This window comes from Sturnira hondurensis, unplaced genomic scaffold, assembly GCF_014824575.4.
Source record: "Sturnira hondurensis isolate 20B ecotype Veracruz unplaced genomic scaffold, ASM1482457v3 Scaffold0014615, whole genome shotgun sequence".
NCBI lineage: Eukaryota > Metazoa > Chordata > Mammalia > Chiroptera > Phyllostomidae > Sturnira > Sturnira hondurensis.
This window is the reverse complement of record NW_028087246.1, coordinates 1,342,346-1,364,129: the sequence shown is the minus strand read 5'-3', so window position 1 is coordinate 1,364,129 and position 21,784 is coordinate 1,342,346. Positions and strand designations below refer to the sequence as shown.

Genomic DNA, 21,784 nt, shown 5'->3' with positions numbered 1-21,784 from the left:
CAAAGGCAACTCCTCTCTGCAGGAACACTTGGGACAAAGAAAACTTGGTGGATCCACTAGAAGACAAGAATGGGCCCTGGCTGGTGTGGCTCAGTGGATTGAGCACCAGCCTGCGAACTGAAGGGTTGCAGGTTCGATTCCCAGGCGGAGCACATGCCTGGGTTGTGGGCCAGGTCCCCAATAGCGGACGTGTGAGAGGCAACTGACTAATGTTTCCCTGTTTCTCCCTCCCTTCCCCTCTCTCTAAAAGTAAATGAATAACAGGAACAAGTATAAAGAACACATGGACAAAAACAAGGGGGGGCGTGGAAACAGGAGGGAGATGGGGAGGGCTGGGGGTGGGCTGGGATGGGAGTAAAAGGCAGAAAATTGTACTTGAACAACAATTTAAAATAATAAAAGTGAATAAATCATTTTTAAAGACAAAAATGGGGAAGGGGAGACTGAGAAATGTACAAAAGGAGATGAGCTCCCACATGTCAGATCTATTTGGAAATACCATCTGACTAAGTAAGAATAGGTGTGAAGTTTTGTGTATTTGACATTTCCTGAGCAGACACTCAACAGAAGGAGGAATGGGCAAATGCAGCTTTGTTTGTTCATAAGATTGATCTTGGACTTTGAATGTCCAAAGAAAATAATCTGTTTTCAGCCCTGGCTGGTGTAGCTCAGTGGATTGAGTGCGGGCCTGCAAACCACACGATCGCGGTTCGATTCCCAGTCAGGGATCATGCCTGGGTTTCAGGCCAGTTCCCAGCAGGGGACTCACAAGAAGCAACCATACATTGATATTTCTCTCCTTCTCTCCTTCCCTTCCCCTCTAAAGATAAATAAAATATTTTAAAAAAAGAAAATAATCTGTTTTCTGAAAAGGAAAGGGTGATTCTAGTATGTTCATCCTGACCCTCAGAAATACTGGCATGGAGGGTTGTGCATGATGACCATGGGCCCAAGGACCCATCAGAAAGGAGGTGAAGGTCAGAGGAAGAGGAGAAGTGAGGAGAAGGAGCAGTGGAGGAGCAGGAAGGCCGGGAGGGGATGAAGAATACAGCAGTCACGGGAGCCACAGCCGGGGGAGGAAGGAGGCAGTTCCGGGCTAGAGTTCGCCCTGTCCAAAGGGAAAGCTGGAGGTCTCGGCTGTGAGGATGTGACCAAGGGGCCGCGAAGCCAGGGCGACAGAGGGGTCTCACGGTTGCAGGGAAGATCAGGAGCTAATAGCAGAGCAGTCAGCCATCCGTGTGGAATTTGAGGTCACCCAGGTTAATGACAGGAGTGGAGCAGACAGGAAGTAGAGAGGACCCAAAGTCCTGAAAATAGGAGGAGGGATGTGGGTGACAGGAGCCAGCCCTGGGGAGTCAGGAATGCTGCCCCTGCCCTGAGCAGGGTACACGAGTCAGTGCCTCCCAGAGAGAGTAGGATCTGGCTGACTGCCCTTTCCACCTCCACCCATTTTTCTCAAGGGCTGAGCCCAGAGCTGCTGTTTCCACTTTCCAGGGTAACCAGTGACCTATGACGGGTGTGACCTATCCACTGACAAGCTGTGGAGACACTGAAGGGAATATACTGAGTCTACACTACGAACACGTGCCTGCTGATGTCTCACGTCCCTCACTTTCCCCAGTCTACCCAGCACCTCTCTGCCCACAGTAGGTCCTTCACACACTGACCTAATTTCCTTGGGAGCTTGAGTCATCTCTCACTCAAGAGGCTTGTAGGCCCTGTCTCGGTTGGAGAGTCATCCTGTGCAACAAAAGGTTAGGGGTCCGATTCTTGATCAGGGCACATGCCTAGGTTGCAGGTTCCATCCCCAGTCGGGGCACATGTGGAAGGCAACGAACTGCTGTCTCTCTTCCTCTCTCTCTCTCTCCCTCTCTCTCTCGGTCAAGGCAACAAATATTTTTTAATTAAAAAAAAGAGAGAGAGGCCCCCAGGAGCCCAGAGTTAGCCTTTGGGAAGAACTGCAGGCTCCAGCCTGGAGTATGGGGTCTGGCCACTCCCCACACGCCACCCCAAGGCTCCCTGGGAGGTCATTTCAGAAGCTCACAGCTCTGCACAGCTTCAGCTCAAGCTTCTTTCTCCAAAGAAGCCCTGTCCTCTCTCATATACAGTGGCGACCTCTGGAAAGTGAAGTTATGGGTGGTTTTTTTTCTTTTCCTTTAGATTTAATTTTTTCTTTTAAAAAATCGAGGTTATATACCCAACAAAATTTACCATCTTAACCATTTAAGCGTGCAGTTTAATATTGTTGGAGTGTATTCACATTGCTGTGCAGCCAATCTCCAGAAGGGGGCACAGGAGGCGGCGCACGTGGAGGGCTGGGCGGGACTGGACTGGGCGGGGGCTGGGTGAGGATGCAGAGAGTGATTGCCACCTTGATAACCTGAGGGTATCAGTGCGTTTCATTCATTACAGCAGTGACTTAGGCACAAGCACAGAAAACACCTAAAGTATCAAAGTGTGGCACTCAGAATGTTGGGGCCCCTTTCGTTTTTTGCAAAAGGGACGGAGGCCTGGAAAGGGGAAGTGATTTGCTTCATGCCACGCAACAAGGTGGCAACAGGGGTGAGACTGGAACCAGGTCCCCCAGACCGCCGGCAGCCCTGCCACCCAGCATCGCCACCAGATGGACATCTTGGAGGACAATAAACCAACTTGGGGCTGCGGTGGGGGGCGGGGGGGCAGGTAAGAGAAGGGTCCCAGGTGGAGGCTGGAAGCTAGAGAGGGACAAAAAATGCAAAGGAAAGGCAGGGTCCCAGGAAAACATTTCAGAAATCTGGTGTCTCAGATGAAAACGTGCTGTGCCAGTGAACCCACTGTGATGGTCCTGCAGGGAAGGACTTTAACGGGGGTCTGGAGGGCAGACCTTCTGGTACATGGTGGAGGCAGCAGCACTGAGGTGGCCGCAGTGGGGACGGGGCGCACAGGGGGATGGGCATGAAGACAGAGGGGCATCCCTGCAGAGGAGGGCAGGTGTGGCTCTTAAAGCGGCACGCGGCCGTCTGGCTCCTCCAGGTGAAGCTGCTTTGAGGCTCCTCTACGGAAGGGGTCAGCCTCTTGCTGCCCCAGGGCCACAGTTCTCTGCCAGAGGCTGGGCCTGCTGCCCAGGAGGCCACGTCACAGGGTGCTGGCCATGCTCACCCCGATGAAGCTGTGGGAGCTGCTGCGGAGTCTGCGGCGGTGGTACCAGGTCCCCAAGCACAGGGCTTCCCAGAAGGCGTCCTGGAAGCGGGTGGACATGAGGCTATAGAGCACGGGGTTGGCAGCCGAGCCAAGGTAGAAGAAGACGCCGGAGACGACGTGCACGTACTTGAAGGCCAGGTGCAGGCCGTCAGTCCATTCGGACACGAAGCTCCACATGAGGCGGTCGATGTGGAACAGGGCCCAGCAGACGCCGAACACCAGGACCAGCATGACTGGGGGGGCAGAGAAAGGAGGCTGGGTGCCCGCCAGAGCCCCCTCCGTTGCCTTCCCTGCTCCTCCTCACCTTCTCGCCCATTCCGTGGGCACCCCCATGCCCACTGTCCATCTGGAAGTTTCTGGAAGTTTGCCTGCCCTGGCTGCACTCCTGTCGGAGACGCTGTTCTCACCACTGTCACGGACTGGGCAGTGGGTGTGTGCCCTGCCCTGTCCAGGGCCAACTGGACCAGGTGCAGACACCTGAGCCAAGCCAGCCCAGCCTGATGGCCTCGCCATGAAACTTGAAACTGGGTGACTCTTAGCTGTGGATACCGAGCCCCAGCATGACTCAGACTGTGCGGCTAAAGCCCACTCTGGGCGCCCCCATGGGGACCATGCTTGTTGATGCACGAGCAGAGAGAAGCAGGAGAATGGGCCCATTCTACAGCGGTGGATGGGAGGGGAAAGAGCCAGCGAGCAAGACAACACACAGCCCATCTTGCCTGCCATGGCCCCAGAAGCCCTCCTAGCCCCAGCCTCCAGCTGTCCAAGGCCCAGCTGAATGTCCTACACTGCACCATCTGCCCACTTCTTGGGAGCCCACCCCCAAGCCACAGACACGAGAGGCTGGCCCAGCCCCGCACTCCTCTCCCCAGCCTCCTTCCAGCCCTAGTCTTAACCAGCCACGACCTTCTTGGGTCTCTGTCACGGGCTCTGCCTTGATTTTTGTTTCTTATCACTTGTGCTTGCCCAGCTGAGCTGACTCTCTGCCTCCACGGTCTTTCCCGTCTCACCCCAGCATGGTTTTCCTCGTAATCCCAGATTTCAGTGTCCCCAGCGCACAGCCTGGGGCACAGTGGGCCTTCAGAAAGGGAAGGTGGGGGGAAGAGGGGTAGAGGGAGGAAGGGAGAGAAGAAAGCCAGGGCCCCAAGACAGCAGGCAAGGTGGCTCTAAGGACACACCCCACCTGCCCAGGGGGAGAGCCACCCAGCTGAGCATACTCGGACCCTGGGGTCTGGGGAGTCCAGGGCAGGGGCAGGATGGGCAGGGCCACCTGGTCTGTAGTGCAGGCTTCACAGTGCAGAGCTGGGAGGCAAGTGAGGAGCTCCTGAGCATGACAAGTGACACCACACTCTGGGACACTCTTCCTGGGCATGACAAGTGACACCACACTCTGGGACACTCTTCCTGGGCAGTCAGAAGTGTGGGCCTCTCTCTGGGAATGGGGCAGTCCCCAGTTAGCTGGCTATAATCCAGTGGCTTTGAGCAAGGCCTCACCAGCCCTGTCCTGCCCAGGCTCACCCCACCCACGCTCCTGATTTAGGCCCTGCCAGGGTGGGGTGAGACAGGGCGGGAATCAATGATTGGTTTAGTATCAGTTTGTCTTGCTTCCCCAGGGCCACCATTTTTGAAAAAGAGCCAGGTCTAGGCCACAGTAAGATCCGGAGCCTCACCCCAACAGGGCAGGCCCTGGCCAGCCCCAACCCACACTTCTGCCCTGATTCTCCCACGCTTTGCACACCAACCATCACAGACACACCTCATGACAATTCTCTTTAGGACAGTGGTCACTCCTGTGGTCCTCAGGGGACTGTAGACACAGAGGGAAGAAATTCATCATCTTGTCTCTCCAGCTGCCCCCACATCCCACCATGTGGTTCAGCAAGTCTAGTCACTTCAGCATCCTGTCACTCTGGCCTGGGGGTGGGCCATGACCTACCCCCGCCCCTTAGAATCCTTTCCTCAAGAAAGAGAACCTCTGAGCCTGTGACCTTGCCTTCCAGGCTGATGTGGGGAAGGACAGAGCCAAGACATATTTAGGAGCTGAGATGGGAGCTCTGGAGGGTCCAGATGCTGTGGACAGGTCCACCATCCTGGAGCCCAGGCAGGTGCCGCGGCCCCATCTGGGGTCTGGTCCCATGACCAGGGCTGGTGTTATGGCTGCACCACCCATGCACGTGCACAGGGCCTGGAGCTTAGAAGGTGTTAATGCTCTGCTGTTGCTGACTTGACATTTTATTTATTTATTTATTTACTTACTTACTTATTTATCTTTAGAGGGGAAGGGAGGGAGAGAAGGAGAGAAATATCAATGTATGGTTGCCTCTCATGAGTCCCCTGCTGGGAACTGGCCTGCAACCCAGGCATGTGCCCTGACTGGGAATGGAACTTAGACCCTCTGGTTCGCAGGCCCACACTCAATCCACTGAGCTACGCCAGCCAGGGGAGATTTGACATTCTTAATAATTTTTTCAAATTCAGGAATCTGAATTTTCATTCTGCACTCTGCCCCACAAATTATGCAGCCCATCCTTCTTTGAGCCATAACTATCTTTGGTGTGAGTTTTTCAAACAGTAATCCAAAAGAGTATCCATGCACGCATGCACACGCATGCACACGCACACACATGCATGCATGCACCGCAGTGGGGTGTGTGATTCTAAGCCTCACACTCATAAACCCAGACACAGCCCCTGCCCCTGGGCCCCAGAAGCCCCACCTTCATGCCCTCTGCCTGGCTCAGCCCCTCTTTCCAGGAGCAACACTTACACAGCATCTTGGTCACCTGTGTTTGACTCCTGTCCTGTGGTGACTGGAGCTTGCGGCTGTCCCTGGACCTGACCCTGCCCGGGGCCCTCTGCCTGAGCAGCAGCAGCCTCTCATGCCGCAGCCGCAGCCCAATGAGCAGGTAGAGCACGCTGATGATGGCCATGGGCAGGCAGAAGAAGAACAGAGTGGTGATCTGGATGACCAGGTTGTAGAGGGCCTTTGGGCGGACCAGCGTGCACACAGCCGAGCCGGGCACTGTACCCCTGCAGGGCACCACCAGCTGCTGGATGCCGTGCAGGCTGGTGTTGGGCAGAGAGCAGAGCACGGCAAGGCCCCAGATGGCCCCAAGTACGCGGCGCACGTGGGCCCGAGTCATCGTGGACCGGACCTGCAGCGGGTGCACCACCGCCACGTAGCGCTCCACACTCAGGGCGGTGACATTGAGCACGGAGGCCAGGCAGACTGTCTCGAAGAGCAGCGTGCGGAAGTAGCAGCCCCCAGCACCCAGCAGGAAGGGGTAGTTGCGCCACATCTCGTAGAGCTCCAGAGGCAGGCCCACCAGCAGCACCAGCAGGTCCGACACGGCGAGGCTGAAGAGGTAGTAGTTGGTCGGCGTGCGCATGGTCTTGTGGCGCAGGATGACGGTGCAGGTCAGCCCGTTGCCCAGGGCGCCCACCACGAAAATCACCAGGTATGTGACACAGATGGGCGCGAACAGCTCCGTCTGCTGGGGCCCCAGGTACTTGAGTCTCAGCTCCTTGTCAGTCAGGTTCAAGTCCTTGGGGTCAAAGAGCTCCCAGGCCCTACTGCCATTGCAGGACACTGGGCTGCTTGTATTCGTGGGGCACATGTCTCCAGGGAAGACGGAACAATTGGGGCGGAAAGAAACCTGTGGGACAGAAGACAGAGACACCCAGAAAAGTCACGCAGAGAGCCCTGGCTCTGTCACAACCCACCACACCAAAGGCGCCATCGCTTTCCGTACTACTGGGAACGGAGAAACTCTGCCATTCATTGGAAGATGCACTACAACTTCAGAGATGTTAAAATGTACATCTAAAAATAATAAAATGTGGCCCTGGCCGGGTAGCTCAGTTGATGGGAGTGCCTTCCCGATGCGCCAAGGTTGCCAGTTCAGTACCCAGGTCAGGGCACCTGCAAGAGTCATGAATTCGAGAATAGGGGGCGCAACAAATCGATGTTTCTCTCGCGCTCTCTCCCCCTTTCTCTCTCTCTAAAAAAGTCAACAGATTAAAAAAAGTTTAATGATAAGAGGGAACTTCAAATTTAAATTTCACCATCTATGAAACCCCTCAACTAAACGATGAATTCTCTGGGGCACGGGCTCTCCCTTTTCAAGCCACAGACATTGGGACAGGTGCTCCGTTTGGGCATCAGGAAAATGGACACTGTGCAATATCGTGTCGGCTTTAAGGACAAGGACTCTGGAACAACTGCCTGGGTTCAAATCCAGCCTCCCCACTCCCAGGCTGGGTGAAACCATTTGCCTGGTAACCCCTCTGCAGCTGTTCCTTATTACAAGGTGTGAGGACACTTAATCCAGGAAAGGTGTTAACACGGGGCCTGCCCAACACACAGAAGGGCCAGGTTATCAGCACCTCTGAGTCACCACCGAGGGGATCGAGGGCTAAATACTGTGACGCTGATCCGAAAGTTGGCTCTTGTTTCTGTTTTCCATCGCCTGAACTGTTTGTTAGAGATGGAAATACAGTCTTTAATGCTGATGGTTCCGGGTTTCCTCTCCTCTCTCGGGCTGCCCATCTCTACCCATCCTCCATACACCGTGATTAAGAACGGAGGCCATGTGCTAAACAACCTAGCCTGGGATCAAACGCCAGCTCTGCCAGCTCTAGCTGTGCCCTCCCCTTCCCGTGCCTCAGTCTCCTCATCTGTGAAATGGGGGTGTCAAACAGAGCCTACCTTATAGTTTCTGGGAAGGTTAAATGAGACACTTCACACAAAGTTCTCAGGAACACTTGGGTGCATTTTGGGTGCCCAGTTTCAGTGCAGAGAGTTACCCCACCCTCTCTCCCCACATGAGGGGGAAGGGCACTCCAGGGGAAGGGGTGGCAGCCCAGACTGTGCTCCTGAGCCTGTTCCCCCAGCACCCCCCACATCAACCCCTCCTCGGAGCAGCCAGATTTTCAGGTCCGGTTCCGGGATCTTCCTCCTGTTCCTTCAGCCCTATTTCCTCTCCTCAGTGCGGGGCTTGGGACCCCCACATACCTGTGCACCCACCTTTCAACTGTCATTTCCAGGGCCTCTGCTCTCCTAGACCCCAGGCATCCTACTTCTCCTTCTTTACTGCAGCGACATGATGAACTGGGTCCCAGGGTTCCCCCCACCCAAAGCACTTTTTTTTTTCTCAAAGCACTCTTAATGCTGAGTATCTTCCTCCTCTCCAAAGCCTCTACCCAGAAGGCCCCCTCCCTCAACCTCCTTGCCCCTCCCACACCTAATCCCCCACCGTGGGATCGAGCTGCATTTTCATCCACTCAAACGTTGCCTCTGCCCGCACCCCATCTGCTTCCCCTACCCTGCTGATGCGGGAGCCAAAGGCAGCAAACGCGGGGATGAGCTGGGACCGTGCAGTGCAGACCAAGGGTCAAGAGAGGCTCCCTGCACCACGGGGAAGGGTTTGCGTGGCCTGCAAGAAGATGAATCACCCGGGAGGCTGCGAGTCTCCGGCGGTGGGGGCGCCCCAACAGGAGCCTCCGACCTCTACCGCCCTGGGAAGATGCAGCCCGCGCGCTCCTCCCTGGTCTCGCCCAAGCCCTCGCCCGCGGCGCGCCCCGGCCGTCGCGCCCTTGCCCCCGCCCGCATCCCGCTCACCTACCATGCCGTCTGCGGCCCGTGAGTTTCGGGGGCCGGGGGCACCCCCGACGGACAGAGGCAGCGGAGCGGTTGGACCGCCAGGAGCGGTCGGACTGGACTGACCCACGGCCGGCGTCTGGTCCGCCTGCAGCCCGCCGGGTCTCCCCGCCCGTCGGTGGCCCGGGCTCCCCGTCCGGGACCGCCGCTAGGGGGCAGGTCCACCCCCGCCGCCCGAGCGCCCCGCCGCTGGACGGACATGCTCAGATGGGGCGACCTACGCACCCATCCGAACCGCAGAGGGTGGGCTCCCAGGAGCACCTTCCTCTCCTGGAACGCTCCCAACAGCCCATATCACAGTTGAGAGACCGGCCTCAGGGAGGAGTCCGAGGGAGCTGGGTCTCAGACGCTGTGCCCGCCCTGCAACGTGCTTCCTTTTAGCAAAAACCCGTGTTATGGCGTCCCTCCCGCCCACCTCCTCCTGACCCACGTTTCAGACGCACCTAGTAGCACATCCCAACAGCCCCTCGGCATTCACGAGTCCCCAAGGGTCTCATCCTGCCTCTTCTCCCTCCCTAGGGGTCCTCCAGCCCCTGAGTGTGGCCCTTCAGTCCTGCCAGGAGCCACCTTCTCCCTCCAGCCCTGCTCCCACTGTCCAGTTGGTCTGAGCCTTCGACGTGCGCTTCCTCTGCAGAAACCCTCCGTAGGGCTTTCCCTCTGGAAAAGAACATAGGTCTAACGCGATGTTGGACCTCCCTGGTCCCACCGGCCTTTCTGGACCCCCTTACTAAATCTCTCTCCCCCAATGCCCTCCCTCTTTTCCACTCAGATGTCCCCCCTGCCCCTCACCTGATCACAGGATGTCCACAAGGAGGGAGGTTGGAGGCAGTGGCAGGGAAGAGCCAGGGGTCCTGGGGCCCCAGCCTCCTCCTGCTCCCCGCAGCCGGACACTGTAAACCCAGCAGGGACCACCTTCCCTGCTCTGCCTGGTCCTCCTACCAGCTCCTTAGCTGGAAGTTATTTCATCAGGAACTTGCACGGGGGCCTAGAAACGTGGACTGCCTCGGCAAAAATGCTGCCTCTTGGGTCGGATTCACTTAGTCCCTCTGCGTGGTTCAGAAGTCCTCCGTTTTGACAAACACCTTCCCGAGAGCCCCAGGCACCGGAATCACACTTTGAGAAGCACTGAGAGAGGCCCAGTACAAAGCCCCAGCACCGAGAAAAGCTGCTGGTGAGCTGTGTGCCCAGGAAGAGACTCAGCCCCTCTGTGCCTCAGTCCCCTTTCCCGAAGGATGTGCTCGCTAGCCACTGTTACCACTATTGTAAGCAAGCAGTGAGACAGAGCGCGAGGGTTCGGCACAGGGCCAGAACATGGTCAGCCGTCACGAAACCTGGGTGGGATTATCTCCATTTAGTGACAACTGGAAGCAAGACCTTCTTCCCCCAGACTTTCCATGCCCCTCCCCGCTCCCGAAGAGCCTGGCCCTGGGAACTGGGAGAGAGACCCTCTCAAAGCCTCCATCAGGCCTGCCTTCCCAGGAACTCCACATATAAACACAGCTCCAGCCCCAGGGAGGTTGAAGGCAGTTCAGGGGCAGACGGTCTCCCAGTCCTTGGGGTTAAAGGACTCTGGACTTTCCCAGAGAGTTAACTACTGAGGTCCAGACGAGCGAGCCCAGTGGGCCCTCCGAGGTCACGACTGCTGTCATTACCAGAAGAGCAATGACAAGCAGGCGCATCACTGGGAAACACGTAGTCACCGACAGCAGACCACACCTAGCACACGACTAGCGTTTCGATCCCTGCTTCCATCACTGGGACACACACACTCACACACTCACACACACGACTCTGCACAGACTCTGAGCAGCCTGCAATCCACTGTGGACCCTTTGGAGGTGCTCAGAGCCCGGGGAATAACAGAGAAGGCTCCCTTCACTGCCTCACAGAGGCAGTGTGGCTCCCACTGGTCAGGAATTCCCACAGCTGGCTGCATCACTCAAGGCACAGCTGGCTGCAGCCACCAAAGACCATGTCAAGCTAAAGGGCAGCCCCCAAAAGGAGAGGCCCAGTGGGCATGCACGGCTGTAGCACTGTCCAGAGGCCCCTGGGGGCCCTGGCCTCTGAGCCTGAGCTCAAGATCACCATGGCAGCATGGGGGGGTACCAGTGACACCCTGCTGCCTCCCTACTCTGTGCTGAGGTGGCTTCCCCAGGGCCATGCCCGTGTGGGGACACTCCCAGCTCTGAGGTGAGGAGTGAACGCATCTCAGGTTTCCTGGGAGTGCACTTCAGTCTCCTGAGCTTGGCCGGTGGGCACCTGCCCAGCTAAGGGCCAACTCCGCCCTCAGCAAACCTGCCCAGGGAGGGCCGCTGGGACCTCCAGGAGCTGGGCGGGGCACCCTGCAGGCCCTAGAGCATTCTGGACTAGCCCCACAGCTCCTCCCCACCCTGCTGACTCCTGAGCTTTTCCCCCCCGGGAGCGGTTCAGTACCAGGTTTGCTCAGGAACTTTGGGTAAAAATTCAGGAGCTCTCAAGTTGGGGCTCAGTGCCCTCCAAGGGATCACAGGGGGTGGTTGCAGCTGGGGTGACTTTCCAGAGACAGAAGTTTTGTTATTTTTCTTCTTGGGAGACACACTGCCAGATGTTTCATGCCTCAGTTTCCTCCTCTGTGGAGTGGAGATGACAACAAACCTGCTTCGTAACGTTTATTCTAAGGATTGAACGAAATCAAGGATGGATTGCCCAGAATGCACTTGGCCAGCACTTGATGACTATTTTTTAAATAAACGAGAAGCGGTGCATGTCTCAGAGACTCGGTCATTTCTGAACAACAGGAAGCGATTGTTAATGTTTTTCTTCAAGGAATTGAGAGACAATAACTTAGAGTTTTCTCTCTTTCCCCTGGGAAGCGGGAGGCGCAGAGTGAGAAACTGAAGGACGAAGAGGCCTGGTGGCCAGGCCTATTTGTACATAGGTGCTGGCAGTCCCGGGCCCCCCTCGGGTGGTCTCTGTCTGGGATCGTGCCTTTTGGCCACTCATGTTCCCAGAAAGCTCTCGAGTCTGTTTGGGTGGATGCACCATAAACAAGGTTGGGATGAGTGGGTGGGACTTTTATTAGGGCAGGACCACTCTGTCAGGCTGAACTCAAACTTGCAGGGCCCCAAAGCTCCCAGAAGGACCCCAGCCCCCACCCTGCTAAAGGTCAGCTCTTTCCCTGAGCAAAGTCCCTTCTGAGCAGGAGGGTGGCAAAGCCCTCCTCTGCGCTGAGGGACAGCAGCCCCAGCAAGAGCAAGAAGTTGGGTGAGGGCAGGAAGTGTGACTAGAGCAAGTCCCTTCCTTTCACCAACCTCAGCTTCCTTGTCTGCAGAATGGGGACGTGTAACTTCCTCACAGCGTTGATGAGAGGGGAGCCAGCTGGGGCTGGTCCAGCGGCCAGTCACTGGCCGGTGTGTACCCTGAGGCGGCGGTATGTTGACAGTGGTTATCTCTCAGCATGGAGTAGGGTGGGAAGAGGGGAGGTATATCCTTTTTGTTTTCAGCTAAAAATTTTTTTTCAACAGTCAACACTTGTTCCTTCTATAACATTTTATGTGTAGGCACATATTTTCTTCATTTTAACAGGCAGTTCCTTGTTTAATTCTGGCGACCTCTCTCTGGCCAAGCCCTTTTTCAGATCATCAGTAGGGGCAGTAGAATGGCTCAAACACCTGGACACAGAGGTTGTCACTGTCACCTCCAACCAGTCACCCGTCCCGTACACCCAAGGCCCCCTCCATTGGGCTGCCATTTTGTCGTCCCGATTGTCACACTCTCCACTGTCTCACCCCTACCATGCACCTGGGACCCCCAGGCCCAGAGTGAGGAGGGAGGGGCCGCACTCAGCTCACTTGTGCCCCTCCCCCCGATTTTGGCCGCCAGGCACCAGGCCTTCTACCCCACAGTCCCCACTCCTGGCCCCGGCTGAGCACAGGTGCCCCTGGCTGAGACCTCTGGCTGGGAGCCTGGGCCCTGATCTTGTTCCCTGCATGACCCCTATATGTGGCCCCAACAGAGTGGGCGTGTGGGCACTAACCAGACCACAGTATTGCTTCAGTTCTCCCCCCGTGCCCAGGAGGACACTGTCCTCCCATTTCTCAGAGAAGGGAGCGCATGTCATACCTACTCCCCTGCAAAGCCCTGCTCCTGACCCACCGACCACACTGGACCACATGCCTACTAAGTGACAGCAGACAGTGCAGCCCTGGCTGAGTCCCCCTTGGCCTGACCTGCCCCCTTGGCCCGATGTGACCTGTGGGGCCTCATGTCCCTCACCCGTCAAGTGGGGGTGACCATCCTTTGCCTGTTGCTGTGTGGATACCATGAGATAATTCTCATAGGCTCCCAGGAACAGGTGGAGTTTTTAATAACAAAACGCATTCCAGAAAAATTCCGTAAGACTAGATGAAGACCTTTTTTGAGAATCATTTGAGAGTAAGCTGCTGACCTGAAGCCCAGGCTCCCTGGGTACTTCAGTCTGTCCTGCAGACAGGGACCCTCTCTCCCGTCTGTCACCACAGAGCCGCGGTCCACACGGGGAGCTGCGTGGTGAGGCACTGCTGCCCACCAGTCCTCAGACCCTTTCCAGTTCCACCCGCTGTCCCAGTCTGGAACAGCTCCTCAGGCTCCCCTTGACTTTCATAACCTTGACATTTAAGATTACAGACCACTTTAAAAAATATGTATTTATTCATTTTTAGAGAGAGAAGATGAGAGGGATAAAGAGAAGGATAGAAACATTCCTTGGTCACCTCTTGTCCATGCCTCAACTGGGAACCAAACCCACAACCCAGGCCTGTGCCTGACCAGGAATCGAACTGGTGACCTTCTGCTCTACGGGAACGCCGCCTGACCAACTGAGCCACAACGGCCAGGGCAGGCCAATTATTTTGCAGAATTTCTCTCCGTTAGGGTTTGTCTAGTGTTCCTCGTGACGGATTCGGGGCAGGAGGACCACAGAAAGGGGGCGTGTTCTTTTCCCTGCACCCCGGGAGGCAGCACACAGCTTCGATTTGTCCCAGAACTAAAGGTGGTACCTTCATTCCCTTGGCTGAGAAGGTGCCTGCCAGGCTTCTGCCTTGGAGACTTTACTGCTTTTCCTTTTGGGATTAACATGTGGGAGGTGCTTTGGGGTGATGTAAATGTCCTGTTTCTCATCAAACTCTTACCCATTCATCTTAGCATCCACTTACGACTTTTGGAGGAATTCATTATTACCATGATGGTTGCCTAATGCTATTCTAACTGCCATTCCTTCATTTACTTGTTGGCATAGTGCTGTAAGGAAAAAATTTCTCCTTTCACTATTTATTTATATCCATGTGGACTTGAGAGTTCTTATTTTCTTCAATGGATAATGATTCATTACCATTATTTATGTTGATGTTTAAATTATCCCCGGTTTGGCCAGTGGGAGCCCCTTCGAGCCAGTTCCTGCATCATTTTCCCACGTCCTCATCATGAGTGTTTCTGCGTCTTCTTGCGCACTGAGACGTCCCAGGCCTCCGCATATTTCCTTGGGACCAGCCGGGAATCAGCCATTTTCCAAGGAGCTCCGGTTCCTTTCCAGTGGAAAGTGGTATCCAGAGACCAAGACCTGGGTGCCAAGGATGCTCATCACCACCCGGTGCTGCTGCCCGCACCTGGGCCCGCTTGGTGAGCAGAACTAGGGAGTTATGTGTGTACGTGTATGTATGTACAAACATAAATACTGTACATATATGCACACACCCATTTATATTCACGCGTTGATGTCTGCTTTGTATCTGTCTATAAAAACTGAAAAATGTGAACTGACATCAGTACCTCTAATTCCGATCCAATGCCACAGCATTTATTCCTCTCCATCCCCCGCCGAGAGTGAAAAAGCACCTTGTATTTTCAGCATATTCGCCTGTTGGGTCAACCCCCGGAGTACGTTACCAATCACCGCCCTCACCCTCCTTGCAGACCCCTCCTCACCTGCTCTGAAGCCTGGCTCTGAGCCGTCCTGGCCCCAGCGTGCACACCCTTCTCACGGCACCCAGCCCGCCAGGTGGAGGGAAACGGCTCCCTCGCCGTGGATGGAAACCATATCCCCGGAGCACAAGTTTAACAACAGCTCCCAAAATAGAGAATTTTACCCCATTTGACCATGCCGCTTTACCTCTAGAAATGTATGGAGACCAGGGGCTCCAATACAGAGTGAGTCTAAGAAGATACAGTTACAGCCTTCTTTGTAATAACAGAACATTGGAGGCAACCTACATTCTTTTTTGTCTTAACACCTGAAAGCAGAGCGTCCTGCTTGCCTCCCAGAACTATCTGCCTGAAGGACCAAGTTACCGATTGCTGATTGGCTTTCCCCAGGGCCGTTAGCTCCCCAGCACTTCGGGGATGCGTCTGTGTGAGGCTCCCGAGGGATGCGTCTGTGTGAGGCTCCCGAGGGCTGCCGTGCTTCAGAGAATTTCCTCTGAAGATNGAACATTGGAGGCAACCTACATTCTTTTTTGTCTTAACACCTGAAAGCAGAGCGTCCTGCTTGCCTCCCAGAACTATCTGCCTGAAGGACCAAGTTACCGATTGCTGATTGGCTTTCCCCAGGGCCGTTAGCTCCCCAGCACTTCGGGGATGCGTCTGTGTGAGGCTCCCGAGGGCTGCAGTGCTTCAGAGAATTTCCTCTGAAGATGTGAAGCATGACCCTGAGTTAGGACCCCCCTCCCCCCCTCCCCCGACCCCAGCTGCAACTGAAGTCAGAGCCAGGCCAAGGGGCAGAGACAGGGGCTCCAAAGGAACCTGCTCGCTCCACCACTAGGGGGTGAGCGAAACAGACCATGGGACATGGCCCTAAGGGGCACTGGGCAGGCCTGTGAGAGGCGGAGGCTGACCCGCACAGGCTGTCCTGGGGAGGCATCCAGGCAAGTGAAAGTACAGATACACAAAATTGCTTGATGGACTCGAACAGCGAAAGATGTGAAAACGCCGGTCACACAGAACAGAAGTCCATCCCTACGAACCATCCAGAACCCAGGCAAACTCCCGGACACAGAAAGCACAGGTGTGCTGTTCTCTGCTGCTTTACACAAGGGACATGAGTATCTGTGGATTTTGGTGTCCATAGGGGTCCTGGAACCAAGCCCCCATGGATACTGAGGGACAAATGTAGTTTATACCCAGATTTTCCACTGTGAGGGATCAGCCCCCCAATCACCGAATTATTCAAGGGTCACCTGTAGATTGGTGGTTGCTTAGGCCAAGGTGGGTGGTGGTGGATGGGGGTGAGAGCGAAAGGGTATGAGATTTTTTTAGCGGTGATGAGCATCTGAAATTCACCAAGGCGACGCCTGCACATATCTGTAAATACACTAAGAACCACTGAATTACACACTTTTAGTGACTAAGTTGTATGATGTGTGAATTATCTCATAATAAAACTGTTTCTGAAAGCAGGTAACGGATACACCACGTCTTCCTTGCCCCCAGGTGGCAACTCTGAGGTACCTTCCGCTCACTCATGAGGGCCCGAGGGATGGAACCCGTGCCCAAGGTCGAAGCTTGCCCGCTGATAAAACTGGGTTTTCTTTCCTCTCTTGTGCCTTTTCTCCACCCCACACTTTCTGTGATCACATCTCAAACAAACAACTTCACCCAGTTCTTGTCTCAAGGTTCGCTTCCAAGGGAACCCAAACTAAAGCAGTCGGGTCCTGTGGGGCGGGGGTCAAGCTCCCCTGGCCTGGGGCTGGTTCTAAGCCCCGTCCATAGGGAACCCTGGAGAGGGGACCGGACTGTGCCCCCTGGCCGACTGTCCAGGGCCAAGGCTTGAACCAAACGCCAGAACACCACGGAGCCAGCCCGGTCCACACAGCAAGCCTGATGCGCGCCTGGGGAGGTCTGCACACGGGCTGACGCAGGTTCAGGCCTGGACACTGTGGTGGGGACCGTTGCAAGCCTGGTCTGTCGCCGCCCTTTCCCCTACCGTCAGGTTGTATCCGACGTGCTCATTTCCCCTTTGGCTCATTTTGCCTGTCCCTGTGGTTAGGCTCCATCTGACCACACAAACCACCACCGCAGAGAAGCAGGAGGTTACAGAGGGCTATGAGGGAGGAGCTCAGCAGACTCTGTGGGAAAGGTCAGACCCTTTGGCTGTGACCTTGACGTATCTGATTAAGGGAAGGCAAAGATTACACAGCCCAGACATAAAGTTAGTGAACTAGGAACCCCCACCCTGAGGCCCCTCAGGGAAGGGGGCCAGCACGGAGAGGCAGCTCCTGCCCAGCGAGGCCGGGTCCCTTAGGCCGTGAACCCCACCGACTGTGCGGAGGCTGAGTCGGAGGGGAGTGGTCCGGACTCCACCCAGCGCCTCACACGGCCTCAAGGCCCAGATTGGGAAATGGGCGCCCGGAACTTTATTCTTTCCCAGTTTTAGGCCTGCTCAGCTTCAGTCAAATGCCTCCGCCTTGCAGCAAAGGACAGCGGGTGGGTGTTTGTGCCCCTGACACCGGGTTGCCTGGAGCAACAGAGCAAAAGAGCCCGGGGGAGCTCAAAGATTTCATGAGTTGGTCCTAGAATAAGAACTTTTATTTTTTTCTATCTTTTACTGTGATAGCTCTATGCATCGACCTGGCTGGGCTACAGTGCCCCGTTACTTATTCAAACACTAGTCTAAATGTTGCCGTGAACACCTTCTGTGTGGGTGGCTAACATCCACACGGAGTTCGTTACCCTCCACATGTGGGCAGGCCTTCTCCAATCAGCTGAAGGCTGTAAGAGCAAAACCTGAGGTCTTCTCAGAGCAGGACTCCTCTGTCTCAGGACGCGTCATCCACTTCTACCTGAGTGTCCAGCCCGCCAGCCTGCCCTGCAGGTTTCAGATTTGTCAGCCCCGACTAGCATGGAAATCAACTCCTGAACTTAAAATACAGATGTAGATATAGATCTACTCCTTTTATCCCCACCGGAGGATATGTGCTCATCGATTTTAGAGAGAAAGGAAGAGAGAAAGAAACATCCATCGGTTGCCTCCTGAACACACCCTGACCAGGGATTGAACCCACAGCCTAGGCATGTGCCCTGATGAGGGATGGATCCCACAGCCTTTTGGTGCACGGGATGGCGCACCCACCAACTCGGCCTCCCAGCCGGGGCTCGACATGACATCTATCGGTTCAGTTTTTCTGTAGAGACTTGATGGACGCCTCTGCCCTCAGTGGACGGCAGGCCTCAGAGGTGCTGAGTGGCAGGATATCAAGGACATAGAGTCCACCATTCGGGGTATGAGTGTCCCTCTCAGGGGACACAGTCCCCAAGGTCACAGAGAAACATGTTGGAGGTTTGCTGAAACTTGCCCTTCTGCTCTGTGCCCTGCCGTTGGTTTAACTTAAAGGGCCAGAGAACAAAAAGCAACCTTCCCAAAGCATCCCAAGGCCATGAGATAAACGGGAAAGTGCAGAAAGGACCCGCGAAATGCAGTTCCCACAGCCAGCACCCACATAAATCAGACCAGTCGTGCCCCTGCCCTGCTGAAAACGCTTCCAAGGCCCCTGGAGGAATCCCACATTTAAGGCAGCCTGCAGCCCGGCCTTGCCCACCTCGGCTCACCCCCCTCCTTCCCTGAGCCCCCCAGACCACTCTCTGCCGACTCGGGGCCTGTGCACACCCACGTGCTCTTTGCTCTGCTGGGAGCCCTCTCCCTGGCGCCTTCAGGGTCTGGGAGAGTTTCCTGACTGCACATTCTGGTGTGACTGCCCCCTCGCCCCAGAACCTCCTACTAAATCCCCTGTGTGTGTCCTTTGTGAACTTATCAGTCTCGAATGATCTTATGTGTTTGTTTATTGCCAGCCTCCCTGCTCTGGTCTGGAAGTTCCAAGAGAGTACGTCCCTCTCAGTCACTTATGTCTCCCCAATACTGGGTCACAGGAGGCACTATGACACATATCAAATAAAGGAATGACTCGTCAGGTCCTGAGCTCACCCACATTTGGGCCAGGGCCCCTCCCCACTCCCCACAGTACCCTGGGCCAGCCCTAACATGCCCCTTGGTGAGGAACAGCAGTAGAGCATGACATGCAGGCGTCCAGCTGTGTGTGACCCCTGACCGGAGGGTGGAGGATGGACTTGGATACCTTGCATGGGGTTGGGCCTCAAGAGAAGAACTTGCCACCGAACCACAGGGAACTGACTGAGCCCTGAAGAACTGAGGAGGAGGATTCCTGGAGGAGGAGAAAGGCCTTTTGGGTTGGGGGAGCATCTCCAGGAACTGGTTAGAAGCCAGAGAACATCCCACTATGAGCCAGGAGGAGAGTGGCGTGAGCTGAGGGCAAAAGGGAGGGCAGGGGCCGAGAGCAGACTCTTAGGTCCACGGAAGGGTTTTCACTCGGGAAGTGGCAGGGTCTGCTTCCTCACACGCCGAAAACTCAGATTGTTTCTGGCTGAGGGAGAGGGGAGCAGGTGCAGCACAAGACTTTCTTTTTAAAGATTTTATTTATTTACTTTTAGAGAGAGGGGAAGGGAGGGAGAAAGACAGGGGAGAAACATCAGTGTGTGAGAGAGACATCAGTCAGTCGCCTTGTGCCCAGCTGGGGACCTAGCCCACAACCCGGGCACGTGCCCTGACAGGGGACCAATCTGCTGACCTTTCCATTCCCAGGCCAGGGCTCAATCCACTGAGCCACATCAGCCAGGATGGAGACTCATCTTTTACTGTAGCATCGGCTACACTGCTGGCATTTTTGAAAATTATGCATTGTCTTAAGGCTTAACCAATCAGCCCAGACTGGTGTGGCTCAGTGGATTGAGCATGGGCTGTGGACCAAGGGATCACCAGTTTGATTCCCAGTCAGGGCACATGCCTGGGTTGTGGGCCAGGTCCCCAGTATGGGGTGCTCAAGGGGCAACCACACACTGATACTTCTCTCCCTCTCTTTCCCCTTCTCCTCTGTCTAAAAATGAACAAATAAAATCTTTAAGAAAAAACTTAATAATTTTGGTTGCTAGGCAGAGCCTGGACTGTAAGAGATGGGAGAGGATTTTGGTTGGTAGCTATGATAGAAACTGCAGACTACGCACCTGGTAGCCATTCTCCACTTTCTCTCTTTCCTCACTCACAGATCCTAGTTTCCTTGCTTTTCCAAGTGACCATTTATACAGCATGTATCCAGTTACATGACTACATTTCCCAAATAGAGGAGGCTATTGAGAAGATGTTGAGTGGGAGTATGAGAAAATTCTTTAAAAGAAGGACAGAGAGCTGACAAGGGCCATTTTAACCCTCTTCTTAGCTTCTGTCTCCTACTTCCCTTCTGGAATACAGCTGTGATGTCTGGAGCTCCAGCAACCATCATGGACCCTGCAGTAATTTGTAGTCTGAAACTTACAACATACGGATGGTAGAGCTGCACGACAGAGGAAGCATACCTCTCTAGTAATGGGGATGCCATGGAACTTCTAGGCCAGCCCTGGACACAATAGAAGTTTATTACTCCCTCAGGTTACGAGTTTGTCACGGGCCTCTACAGAGAGACAAGAGGGGTCTTCTCACGTATCATTCAGGGGCTGATGCTGATAGAGTAACCACCTTCTCAAACATCACTCTGTCAGAGTTTTGGAGGGTAGCTGGCAATTAACTATTCAGCCTGGAAGTCACTTAAGTCACTCTGCTCATTGACCAGAACTAGTCACATGGCCCCATCAAATCAGTTATAAGGCCAGGAAATGTCATACTGCCAAGTGCCCAGAAGGCAGCGAGCGGGAAACAGACAGCGTGCTCATCACTGAGAAGTCAAAGGGAGGTTAAGAGTTAGAGGACATGTATGTGCGGGGACAGCTAGGTAGTCAGGACCATGGAAAGACAGGGAGGGATAAATCTGGCTCTGCAGGAACATTTTTTGAGAGACACCCATGAAAGCCAAATGAAATGAATGGGGATAACACAGAGGGACAGACACTGTGACAAGTGGGGTGACATGACCTGAACAAACGGCTGAAGTCTAGCTTGGAAGAAGTCCAGGCCATGGCCCTCAGGCTCTACCACCTGGTTTTGCCCCCCTCTGTGACCCCCAGTCCCTCCATGGCTTCACCAGCCCTCGGGTCCCCATCTGGGCCAGTCCTTGATTTCCAGGAGGGCAGGGCTTTGGTCGTCTTTAGGGAACACAGACCTGACTGGGATCTCCAGCAGACATCCAAGCCCCCACACAGCAGATGCCCAGGATCAGAAGAGGCCATGGGGCTTCAGGCTGCGAGGAGCAGGGAGGTCACCGGCCTGCTGTGTTTTCAGGACATTCCGCTGGGGACGCAAGCGGAAACTTCCTGGGAGGGACAGGCCTGGGGGTTTTCCACCTGACCCCAGGTGCTCCTGCCTCCCCGTGACCTGGGACCCCTTCCTTAGACCTTCAGACCCTACATCTTCCCCTGTTAGCACAGAAGCCCCTCTGACTTGAAGTCTTCCCCTCTCTGACTCACATTCCCCGTCCTCCTCCTGAGCCTGATTCTCCAAGGCACGCACCTCTCCAGCCGGACAGGGACGTCCCATTCCCTAGTGATGAAAGGGGCTCCTGCGATCATTGTCCTGCGTCCAGCAGGGGTGCCAATGGGTGGGTGAGGTCCCCTGAAGTTGGGAGGGTCAGGCGTAGTGTCTCCGCGGGTTCTCACCTTGGTGCGGCAGGAAGTCACTGAAGCCAGCAGGAGAGGGGGCAGGGCACACGGGCTTCCCTGCCTCACAGGAGGAGAGGGGAGGTGGGCTAGTGCGGCATCGTTGTCAGGATTCTGTTTCTTTCTGGTTTTAAGAACATATTTATTTAAATTTTTATTTTAATGTTTTAATCTTTATTGTATTTTTTCCATTTCTGTTAAGTCCCCTTATCCTCCCTGCCCCCAGCAGTTTTTGATCTTGAGGGTCCATGAGAGTCGCCTAATAGCTGATTGCAGCCTCAGGGTTCCTGAGCCAGCAGGGCTGTGGTGAGGCCTAAGCACATGCGTCTCTAGCAAGTTCCC

At 55.1% G+C, this 21,784-nt stretch overlaps 1 protein-coding gene across 1 annotated transcript in view; it reads right to left on the bottom strand.

Moving 5' to 3' along the window:
* Positions 1 to 2,215: 2,215 nt before the first annotated feature.
* NMUR1 (neuromedin U receptor 1) overlaps positions 2,216 to 21,784 on the bottom strand; it is a 37,819-nt gene continuing 18,250 nt past the window's right edge. Inside the window, exons 2-3 of the mRNA XM_037063569.1 lie at positions 5,948 to 6,836; positions 2,216 to 3,413 (exon numbers count right to left, since the gene is read on the bottom strand). Of these exons, the coding sequence (XP_036919464.1) occupies positions 3,115 to 3,413; positions 5,948 to 6,836 (1,188 nt within the window). The 3' untranslated portion in view covers positions 2,216 to 3,114. The remainder of the gene's footprint in view (positions 3,414 to 5,947; positions 6,837 to 21,784) is intronic.